At 35.0% G+C, this 12,701-nt stretch overlaps 1 protein-coding gene across 3 annotated transcripts in view; it reads right to left on the bottom strand.

The window, feature by feature from the left end:
- The window catches only part of LOC308503148 (ubiquitin carboxyl-terminal hydrolase MINDY-3-like), an 82,504-nt gene that overhangs the window by 24,501 nt on the left and 45,302 nt on the right, over window positions 1-12,701 (bottom strand). For all 3 annotated transcript variants that reach the window (XM_081062200.1, XM_081062201.1, XM_081062202.1), the window contains one exon: window positions 1,589-1,661. In XM_081062200.1, the coding sequence (XP_080918326.1) occupies window positions 1,589-1,661 (73 nt within the window). The remainder of the gene's footprint in view (window positions 1-1,588; window positions 1,662-12,701) is intronic.

Genomic DNA, 12,701 nt, shown 5'->3' with positions numbered 1-12,701 from the left:
AAAGCACAGAGAACAGCAACTAAAAGAAACAAGTAAGACTACATTAAACTAAAGAACTTCTGCATAGCAGAAGAAATAATAAATTAAAAAAGCAAACTAAAGAATAAGAGAAAATATTTGCAAACAACATATCTAATAAGGGATTAACATCCAACATATATAAAGAATTCATAGAACTCAATAGCAGAAAGGCAAAAAAAAAAACAATGGGCAATGGACCTGAATAGACATTTTTCTAAAGAAGACATACAAATGGCCAATAGCTATATGAAAATGTGCTCAACATCACTAATCATCAGGACAATGCAAATCAAAGCCACAGTGAGGTATCACTTTGTACCTCTTAGATTTTATCAAAAAGACAAGAAATAAATGTTGGTGAAGACGTAGAGAAAAGGGAACCCCCAATACATTACTGATGGAAATGTAAAATGGCACATCTATTAAACAAAACAGTATGAACATTCCTCAGATAATTAAACACTGAACTACCTTATGATCCAGGAATCACACTCCTAGATATATATTTGGAGAATTTGAAATCAGTAGTGCAAAGAGACCTGTGCACACCCAGTCATTGCAACATTATTCATGATAGCCAAGATACGGAAACAACCTGTGTTCACCAACGGATAAATGGATAAAGAAGTAGATCAGTGTGTGTGTGTGTGTGTCTGTGTACACATATACACAGATCACCCCCCCCCCCATACACACAGTGGAATAGTATTCAGCCATGAGAAATAAGGAAATCTTGCCTTTGTAACGTGAATGGAATTTGAGGGCATTATGATAATTGAAAGAAGTCAGACACAGAAAGGTAAATACTGTGCAGTATCACTTATATGTTGAATTTTAAAAAGCTGAATTTGTAAAAGCAGTAGAATAGTGGTTCCCAGGCCTGGGGGTGGGTTAACTGGGGGGATGTTGCTTAAGGGGAGATGTAACCAGTAGACACGTAAGTCCTGGAGGTCTCAGGCACAGCCTCGTGATTACAGCCCACAGAACTGTATTATAAAACTTCAAGTTGCCAAGAGACTACAACTTAATTATGTGAGGTGACAGAGGTGTTACCGAGCACTACTGTAGTAATGATTTTGAAACATATGAATATATAAAAGCAACACGCTCATACCTTGAACTTATAGAATGTTATATCAATTACATCTCAAAAAATATTCTGGAAGAGTTTAAGGAAGGAAGGAAGGAACGGAAGGAGGGAGAGAGGGAAGAAGGAAGATGAGGAGAAAGGAAGGAAGGAAATGACTTAATTTTCAAAGAGCTTGTTTAGAAGGTGGTATTTTCCCCTTTTACACTATCCGAAGTCAAGATTCAAGTAACCATCAATCAGTACCCCAAGAAACATGAAAACTTTATACCATGTCAGAGCTTGATGACCACTTAAGTATCCTATTTTACTTATTCCCATTTTCACCATTTCCCATATTTAATGTTCAAGAAACGCAAGCTATATTTCACTCAAAAAATCCAACAACTCTTGTGAATAAAACTCAGGTAAAGTATCAACATATTTCACATATATAAAGATAAAACATAGAGTCAATATTAATAAAATAAAATCTTTTACCTTCTGGATCATAGGTTTGGAAAACTCTCCTGGCTTGTTCTGAAGGAGCCTCGGGGGCAACTAAAGCCATATCCTGAAAAGATAAAAAAGCATGCTATCAACTAGTTATGGTATCATGACATTAAAAATAAACAACACAATACTAGACTAGGGTGAAGGAGTGATGACATTTGGAGGCAGAAGACTGAGTTATATCATAGATTTGTGACCAAATAAGTCACAAACTCCGGGCCTCAAAAAATGGACTAATATTTCTTTTTTTTTTTTTTTAATTAATTTTATTGGGGTGACAATTGTTAGTAAATTTACATAGATTTCAGGTGTACAATTCTGTATTACATCGTCTATAAATCCCATTGTGTGTTCACCACCCAGAGTCAGTTCTCCTTCCATCACCATATATTTGATCCCCTTTACCCTCATCACCCACCCCCCACCCCCTTACCCTCTGGTAATCACTAAATTATTGTCTGTGTCTATGAGTTTTTGTTTCTCATTTGTTTGTCTTGTTCTTTTTGGTTTATATACCACATATCAGTGAAATCATAGGGTTCTCTGCTTTTTCTGTCTGACTTATTTCACTTAGCATTATTCTCTCGAGATCCATCCATGTTGTCACAAATGCTCCTATATCATCTTTCCTTAATGCCGAATAGTATTCCATTGTGTATATGTACCACAACTTCTTTATCCAAAAAATGGACTAATATTTCAATCATAGAGAATGTTGTGAGAATGACATGTGAAGCTTTACATATAAAATCACTTGAAAAGTCTAATATTATATAGGTAATTACTATAAAAATGCAATCTGCAAAAGTTAATGACATATTTGCCTTACATTATTGTCTAAGAAGAAGAAATACAACTTAAATGTAACTTAAAATATACTCTAGATTTTAAACATTTAAAAATTAAATCCAGAGCTATATGACAGCAAACAGTTACACAGCAATGCATCTGAGCATTTGACATTACTTTAGGGAGCATGTATTTCAAGTCTACCCAGAGGTCAACAACTAAGTTCTGCATGTCCAGAATTTTCATTTTTCTTAATTCCAATGAAATACCCAAAGGCAGAATTATTTCTTTTTCCCATAACTAATTCTCTATTCTGACTAATTTCTTTACACAGTAATCAATACTAAGATTTATCACAAATAAGCACAAAACTCAGTGTCATCTTGGATTCTTCACAAGCCTTTACTCCACATATTTAAACTGTTATAAAATTCGAACTCTTGGTTGACACGAATCTAGAATCGAGGCTCCAGTAGTTTTACTCTAGTCATAGTTCTGGTTTAAGCCTTTGTTTATAATTGTGTTCACTGAGACACACCTCATCAGAGAACAAGTTTCCAAGTATCCCTTTTTATCACCTTGTATCTTTTTAAAGAAGTATGGGGTATAAATGTTAAATACAATTTAAAATGCTGTTCCTCCAAGTAGGACATTTTTGTAAGAAATGTACTAATTAATTTTTGTTCTAATCGTCCCACCCTTACCTCTGAGATGAAGCAACAAACTAAGAATCAATTAGAGTAGTTCTTACCCAACCACGAGACTAGGTGCCTGAACACCTTAATAGTATGTTCGGTTTATATGGGAATACACGGCAAATAGGAACGGGAATCAAAACAAGGCAATCTATGCAAGCCCTCACACATTTTTAAGGTACTAAAAGATAAGTGTTAAAAATCTCATATTTTATAATAGTAAAATTTGATTGTGTATAATTATTTCCCATTTACCATCCCTTGACAGCAACTTTTACGGTCTACTTTTCCTGCATTTTCAAGTATTATTTTGCAGATAATACGAATTTCAAATGACATGTTTTCATTTGGCCTAACTTCAATGTTTTTCGGACTTCTATGATCCAGTCCTTTATTGCTGGATACTTGGAATGTGTCTGATTTTTTGCTGTTACAAACAATGGGGCACCAAATAAATCTGAACATGTAATTTCACACACGTGCCACTGTATCTGTAGGATAGGGCTAGAGTATGAATTCTGGGTCAGAGGAAAAGTCCATTTGTAATTTTGGTAGATACTGCCAGATTCCTGGATTATGTTTGTTCATTTAACCTATTTTGAACAGTATTTCTTAAAACTCTTTCCTTTTTCTAAAACATCAGCAATACAGCTTTAGCTCTGCAATTAACTTTGTGACAAAGCCAGGGTGACACTGTCAGCTCTCGGATTTAGGGAGCAATACTATACCATTGGGGCTATTATAATTATTATTCCTTAGCTTCTTTTATCACTCCCAAACCTTAACTGAAAATGTTCTACATTTATTCCACTATAAGCTTTTGATCTCTTAACTATTTCCTACCCTGCTTTTTTATTTTTTCCAATTTCCCTTTAGAATGGCTGTCAGAATTTGTGGGTGAACACCATAACTGAAAATCTGGCTGAGGAGAAGGTATACAGCTGTGCGCGAGGTTTTTTACGAAGGGGGGAATCTAAAGGGGCACGAGATAAGGATACAGTCACTCACTCTATTCACCATCGGTTCCATTTCAAACTTTCTTTGTTACCAGTAAGTGATAAAGAAAAGTTTGAAATAAGTTTTAAAACATTACTTTGAATTTTCTAAATATTACTATGATCTAAATAGAGGAAAAGGGAATATTGTTTTTCTTGGCCAATAAAACAAAAAGAATTTTTTGGGGGGAAGAGGTGGCAGAGAATGTAACTAAAGCATTACTTTGAAATTACCATAAAGTGAGGTTTTGGGAAATTACCAGTGTTTATAAAATTAGGAGAACAAGGATGATTCCGCTGTAGCCATACAAAAAGGTTTACGTCAAATTCTCTGGTATTAAAGATTTCAGAAAACGCAGGAGCACAAAAAGAATTGAAAGTCAACTACCTGATGCCTGGTCTCTAAGTTCCAACTGCTACAAGTGAAAAAATATCATATGCTAATGTAGAAAGGAATTAGACTAATGAAAAGTTCACTGCATAGCTCTTGCTTCTGGTTATGAGTGTATAAAAAACAGGCTCTAGAAAACATACATAATTCTATTATTCTTGTTTGAATATGCTACATATGCTGGCCTGATACTTGAAATTAGTGAGTACTGTTCCAACACATGCTCATTTAGAGCAGAGGCTGGTAAATTTTTTCTCTAATGGGTGGGGCTTGATCTGGCCTGTGGCCCATGGTTTGCTGACCCATGATTTAGAGATTATATGTTCTTCCCCCAAATGCTCTAACGTTTATTAAATATGTCTTCTTTTTGACACATCTGGAGATATTAAGACATCTTAATCACCTTAGCACGTTTTACAAAGATATTTTGGCTTTCATCGGAAAGAGAACTCTAGCGAGAAGGGACAGAATCATGAAAGGCGTGGGGGCATGTGAATTAGCACAGCACAGGGGCTGTCACTACCTAAAGAGCTGAAGACAACTGCGAACTGTGAGAGCAAAGGAGCAGTTAGGAAGGGGAATCCACTGTGATGGAAGAATGAATTCGGTTCTGAACATTTAGAGCTTGCAGCTGAGGGCTCAACATCCAAGTAGAGCACACGGCGCTATCTTAATGTGTAGCACACTATGAACGCTCCATGTTTGCCACCTGTAAGCTCCTATGGGCTAGCAGAAATAGGTGTGAGCACTAGAGATGGGCTGAAGAACCTATCAGATAAGGTACTGAAACAGAAGAAAGCAGATTTCTTCGAAGACCTCAGCAAAGAGTATTTCCAAAAAGGAATTTAGACAATTTGCTGGTTGAAGTTTGGTAGTGTGAAACAAATTTGTCAAAACCCTGTATGTGAAACAACAAAAGAACCAACCAACCACACATGAACTACCTAAACAGAAATTCCTTTTTTCTTCCCAAAATACAACCAGTGGTACTGGTCAGGTTCCACATCAGAAAATCATCAACTATAACTATCATTACTACTAATAAAGTAAATTTTGCCTTGAATGATTTAAAACAACATCTTGTTTTTGGTCTCAGTGATTCTCTAATAGCTAATTTGCTAAACTCCTTAGGAATTAATTATTCTGAATCCTACCACTTATTTTAAGATGTGTTTATATTAGAGGAGAAAAAGAGAAAAGAAAGTAGAGCATTTAAAAAGATTACAGTAAATTCTAATGAGAACATTCCAGAAATTTTCATCCACAAATCAAAACCAGTACAGTCTTTTAAATTGATTATTTGGAGTGTTTATGTTTTCTAGATTATTGTAGAAAATGATTTCTTAAAGTTTGTTTAAATTTATATAAAGTTTCAATGTTTACAGATGAAATCAAGAAAGTTACAAAACCACCTTCTATTTCCATTAAAGTGTTTCATGCTGAAATCCTTTTAAACTTTCCAATTTGATGTAAAATTACAATTTCCAACACTAACTTTTACCAATTTAACTTCTGAACAAGGTTCCTAGTTTAAAGATCTGTAGCAGAAAGGTCCTGTGGCAAATTTGGTAATAAATATTAAACATATTTCATATTTACATTGTAAGATTGAACAGCAAATATAGAATTCCATTCAATTGAGAGTCCTTTGCAATCTAAAAAGAAAATATTTTAGTGAGAGATAAAATTGCTAATTTTTTTCTCATTGCACATAAAGGAAATTATTCAATTATAAGGAATAAAATAAAATAGAAGTCTCATTTAATCATACGTAGGTTTCAAGAAAAATATGAAGATGAGTCTAACCCTCAGAATTTCCATTTCCAAGACTTAATATAAGCAAGAGATTTTAGATTACATATTTATTTTTCCCATATTAACTATGCACACACCCCTAATGTTTTGAATACTGTGAAGCTTCTTAGGTAGAGGAAGACCTACTCTGTACATTTAAGGTAACAATCTAATAGAAGAGAGACAAAATATGCTACTACATGTGTATTTCATGAGCATTGAAGTTATCTTAAGAGAATTACCTTCTAAGATAAAAATCAAACGTACATTAACCCCCATCCTAAAAAAAACCCTGCTGAGTTATAAAGAATCCAATGATGTAATTCCAAATTATCGAACTCAACAAGGCTATTTGTAAGCATTTTCTTTTTTGCACCCCTAATTGTAGCTCTTAGAAGATAATTTCAATGTGTATTGTATCTGAAATGTACCCCCAATAGAAAAAGATCTTAAACATAAGAGTCAAATACTTAAATATTGTTTCAGTTAGTTATTTAAACTCTGATTTATCATTAACATTATTTGTACTCCAAAAGTTGTTCTCTACATTATTCAAATTAATCAGAAGCTTTTATAAAGAGGAATGTTAGAGCAAACAATTTCTATTCAGCCAATTTACTGGTCAACAGGGATTGCCAGACAATACAGTTTTTAAAACTATCTAGCCTCCTTACTTATTAGCAAAGTGCTACAGAAGCGGAGGGACCAAGCTGTAATGGGACTATCTAATAACCTCTAGTCATGAAACAAATATGTCTTTTACATGTAGTCCTGCCTGTACTATCAGTATGATTCTTCACTGTTCACCAGAAGCCTTTTAAAATGTTGTAACATGAGCTATCCTTCTCAACAGGCCTGTGTTCGGTTTGTTGGCTAGGTGTAAGTACTTCATTACTGAAAGGTCTTTAAAATTTATTCATTATACTTTTCAGCATTATCAAGAGCAATCTGCTGTCACGAGTAATCCAAGAACCTCTGAGAGCCTTACCTAACTTCAGGAGTGATCACACATCTATAAATTACATTTGAGCTTGCAAGGTATTTTACAGTGCTATAAGACCCCTTCCAAAAAAAAAAAAAAAGTTAACTGGTAAAGAACTTATCTTTAAGCTTTAAATAAAATTTCACTTTAAAATGATTTTAAAATTTCATATTGATTCATCACTAACGATACTTATGAAAATAACTTGGGAACCACTATGAAACAGATATTAAATCAATTATCAAATGTTCTCAAGTACATAATGCTCTTCAGTGCCAATGTCAGACAGAGGAGTCAGTTAATGTCATCGTTTCACAGCAGATAGGACAGTGGCCTTTTTCTTCTTACTCTTCTTCCATCATTGCCTGAGCACCGTGCAAATGTCCCGGGCTATCTCCACAACAGCCCACTGCTGTGTGGCAGCGATCTGCATTGTATCAGCAGAGAACTCAGGGTGGGAAACAAAGCCAAGCCCTTCGAGGTTCTTTCTCCATAAAAACAGAAACTCTAAATGTACAAGTGGAAATAAGGAAGTAAGTGGGAGGAAAAGTCTCCAACAAAATTGGTTTACTATAATCATTACAGTGATTAGGTGGTGCAAAAGTAGTTGCGGTTTTCGCAATTATTAACTTTTAAACCACAATTACTTTGCACCAACCTAATACGAATGAATGGACTTCTTTCCCTATTACCATAACTATACAACTCACTTTAGAATATTATACAATCACCTGCATAAAATCAATCTGACAGTCAAAAAGTTCTTCCTTACTTGTAGTAAAGATTCTTTATATCATTTGAATTAATTTAAACTCTGTGAAAGCTCCAGGACATAAAGTAAGCCACGGTGGTAAGTGGTATTCCTGACAACTGCTTGCGCCTCCCTTCCTTCTAAGGTATTATATATCACTGCTTGTTGCTATGGGACCTGAGTCCCTTTCTGTGGGAGGGGTCTACTTCCTAGCCCCACTGACATCACGTTTGGCCAGGTAACTTCTTTTGGCCAGAGAACTGTAAGCAGGAGTGACATAAGGCTATCTCCTAGAAGAAGCTGGAAGAGCCATCTGTGGTTTTGCCAGGTGTTCTCTTTTCCCTGTGCCAGGGGAACTGTACATGCCTGACACAGGCTGCTCCTTCAGTCCAGAGCTTAGAACCAAGAGGGCACGTAAAGGACACCTGCAGCCAATGTGTAAATTAAGAGAAATAAGCTTCGGTGTGTGTGTGTTTGAGGAACGGAGTATGATGAGACCAGTGTGCCCCAGACCAGTACGGACACAAAGAGGGTATGCTGTTTGTAGAGAATTAAATATAATGAAACTGACTGCTGCATTTCTTTTTATCATCATTACATGTATGCAAATTTAAACAATTTCATTGGTTAAACATCCCTCCTACCTGGGGAGGGACTGCTCTCAATGCGTCCTTCTTCAATACTACTGTGTAAACCGCTGAAATTTTAGGGTTGTTACTTCAGGAAGCTAGCAAAAGGAAATAAAACGCAATGTTCTCGTAGGAGTTTTGTTTGTGTCATATGCATAATATTGGCTCTTTCTATTACTACTTGGCCTACTTTTTCCTCTTGTCTCTTCCTTCATACTACCTGCTGATTCTGATTTAACAATGTAAGCAGCATTCAGAGGAATCTCCACATATATGGACTTCACGTTTCATGTGAAAAATGAATGCCTAAAAGGATTATTGAAACTGTAGTCCACACAATGCTAGTAATTTAAGTTTGGCAGGGTTGGATTAGTATGCAAGGAAAGTGAGGAACTACCCATCATCCCCACACTAAATCCTAGCTCCTTTTGTATTTTAAACAAGGTTTGACACTGAAAACACAGTACTCAAATTTCTAATATTCTTAAGTTTTATCATAGCTTTACAGAGAAGTTCTTACTGTTCATTAAGAAGGTTTTCTACTTGCACGAATATGCTTTCCAGGTATGCCTTGGATATCATGTTTAGCTTTTATATCAAGATAAGCATTCAAACATACTATAGTGAAGAAGATTTGGGAATAAATAATTATTCTATCTGGTTCTATATCTGATCCCAACCTCTGCTTCCATCTTAATCTTCTAGCACAACTAATATGGTTCAAATTACTATTCTCCATACATAGAAGGAATGTTCACATCCCATATCGCTCGTATTTTTGCTTCATCTTTTCTCCACGCCTAGAATACAGCCCTCATTTCATGCAAGTCTAAAACTTATCATGTCCTTTAATTCCAATATCATCTCCTTTGCACCCATTTCTCCCCTCTGCCAGTCTCTATTCCACCCTAGTATAATGATTTTTTTTTTTTGCCTAAGGGACAGAAATAGTTAAAAGCTCAGGAGTCAGAAGATTTGAATTTCAATCCTGTCTTTAGTACTCACTAGTATATATACAACCTTGGAGATGTTAGTTTTCACTGACAGACTATAAAATGTAGATGAAAATGCAACTTACCTCACAATGTTGTTCTAGGATTAAATGAGGAATGCATGTAAAATGCTTAGCGTAGTGCTTGGTGGACAGAAAACACTAAGAAATGTAAATAGTAGGCTGTTACAGTGTCTTCTTAATCTTTGCATTTCACCATACTTAGCACAATGCCTAATTTTCACTATGCTAACTAATATGGAAAGAGCGATAAATCAGGAGTTCCACTGATCACAAGAAGAAGGTGGAAAGAAAAATAGGAGCAACAGGGTGGAAGAAAATCAGCAGTCACAATATGAAATATGTCAAGGCTGGACTATGAATGCTGAGTAAGATTTTGGTCAGCACATTCTGGACAGAGGATAAAATAAACAAAAGCACAGAAAAATAAAATCTTAACACTATCATACCTTAAATATATCATGTGAGAACTTTTGTCCTGTTCTGCTATCAACTCTATTTGGTACAACAATTTCTATCAATTATAAACAGCTACCATGTTTCCCTGAAAATAAGACCTACCTGGACCATCAGCTGTAATGCGTCTTTTGGAGCAAAAATTAATATAAGTCCTGGTATTATGTTATGTTATATTACGTTATAGTATATTATACCTGGTATTATATATTATATTATACCTGGTCTTATATTAAAATAAGACCACGTCTTATATTAATTTTTTCTCCAAAAGACGCATTAAAACTGTTGGTCCGGTTAGGTCTATTTTTGGGGAAACACGGTAGAAGTACGAACTTATCAATACTGATTCTAATTAGAACTCATAAACTTTACTCATGACAGGCCCTATTATCAACAATATTATATCATGTTTAGACAATTATTTTGAGAAACAAACTCAAAGGGAGCGAGAGAGACTACTTGTTATAGTTCAACTGTAACCAAAAATTATAAGAAACAAACTTAAAGGGAAAGAGAGACTACTTTCAATAGGCAGGTTCACATCACTGACATGACTGAGATAACTAAGAGGAAAATGAAACTTCAGAAAAATTATAAAAAAACATCTAGAAACAGGTACCATGAAGGCATTCAGAGTAGCAGAAAACAGTACATAACAGCAATTAATTTTCACTTTGTTTAAAAAGGCAAGAATATTTATAATACATTTTGAAAGAGTTTTGGGCAAAATAATTAAAAATAAAAAAGCTTGAGTATTATAATGGTACAAATCATTGGCATAACACTCAACAGCTGATGACAGTTGGCCTCAAAGTGTACTAAGCACTTAGGGGACAATTTGTAGTTAAAAATTCACAGGTTTTAAATATTTCAAATAATTAAATATTGTTAGTCTGTATAGACTTCTACCCAGTCTTTCCAAGTAGTTCAGATTAACAGAAAATTAACTTTAGTATCCTTTGTCTGAAGTTGCTATTCATACATTAGAAGACAGGTATTAAAGTCACATGACAGCCCCAGGACACCTACTATATAAAGCCATTTCACTAAGACCAGGAGACATAGCAGCCCTACCTAATACACAAAAACAAAACCAGGGAGGCAGCCAAAATGGGGACACAAAGAAACATGTCGCAAATGAAAGAGCAAAGTTCCAGAAAAAGAACTAAACAAAATAGAGATAACCAATCCACCACATGCAGAGTTTGAAACACTGTTTATAAGGATGTTCAATGATCTCAGGGAGAACTTCAACAAAGAGATTGCAAACATAAACATGGAGATAGAAAACAAAAAATAACTAGTCAGAAATGAAGAATAGAATAACTGAAATAAAGAATACATCACAGGGAATCAACAGTAGGTCAGATGAAGCAGAGGATACAATCAGAGATTTGGGAGATAAGGCAGCAGAAAAAACTCAATCAGAAGAGCAAAAAGGAAACAAAAATCCAAAAAAAGATAGTTCAAGGGGCCTCTGGAACTACATCAAGTGTACAAACATTCACATCATAGGCGTACGAGAGAACAAGGAATTGAAAACCTATTTGAAGAGATATTAATGGAAAACATCCCTAATTTGGCAAAGAAAATATACATACAGGCCAAGGAAGTGCAGAGTCCCAAACAAGATCAACCCAAACAGGCCCACACCAAGATACATCATAATTAAAATGGCAGGTTAAAGACAAAGAAAATTTTAAAAGCAGCAAGAGAAAAGAGGTTAGTTACCTACAAAGGAGCTCCCATAAGACTATCAACTGATTTCTCAACAGAAACTTTGCAGGCCAGAAGGTATTGGCACAAAATATTCGAAGAGATGAAAAGCAACGACTTACAACCAAGATTACTTCTACCCAGCAAACTTATTTAAAATTGAAAGATAGAGCTTTCCAGACAAGAAAAAGCTAAAGGAGTTCATCACCACCAGAAAAGAAATGTTAAAGAGACTTCTTTAAGAACAAAGAAAGATAAAACGTGAATAAGAAAGTGGCAATAACTGCATATATGTCATCAATTACTTTACATATAAATGGATTTAATGCTCCAGTCCAAAGACATAGGGTGGCTGAATGGAAAAGAAAACAAGACACTCACCTATGCTGCCTAGAAAAGACTCACTTCAGACGAAAAGACTCACACAGACTGAAAGTTAAGGGATGGAAAAAAATATTTGATGAAAATGGGAGGAAGAAAAAAGCGTAGCAATCTTTATACCACACAAAACAGACTTTAAAACAAAGGCTATAAGAAGAAACAAAGAAGGACCCAGGAATCCCACTTCTGGGGATTTATCTGAAGAAACCCAAAACGCTAATTCAAAGAGACATATTAATACATCCCTATGTTTATTGAAGCATTATTCACAAAAGCCAAGATATGGAAACAACTGAAACGTTCATGGATAGATGAATGGATAAAGAAAAGATGGTACATATTTATAATGGAATATTACTCAGTTATAAAAAAAAAATGAAATCTTGCCATCTGCAACAACATGGATGAACCTAGATGGTATTGTGTTGAGTGGAGTAAGTCAGACAGAGAACGACAAATACCATAGGATTTCACTTCTATTTAGAATTTAAAAAATAAATAAACTCA

This window comes from Rhinolophus hipposideros (genome assembly GCF_964194185.1).
Source record: "Rhinolophus hipposideros genome assembly, chromosome: 1".
NCBI lineage: Eukaryota > Metazoa > Chordata > Mammalia > Chiroptera > Rhinolophidae > Rhinolophus > Rhinolophus hipposideros.
The sequence above is the reverse complement of the archived record's forward strand: the minus strand, read 5'-3'. Positions and strand labels throughout refer to the sequence as shown.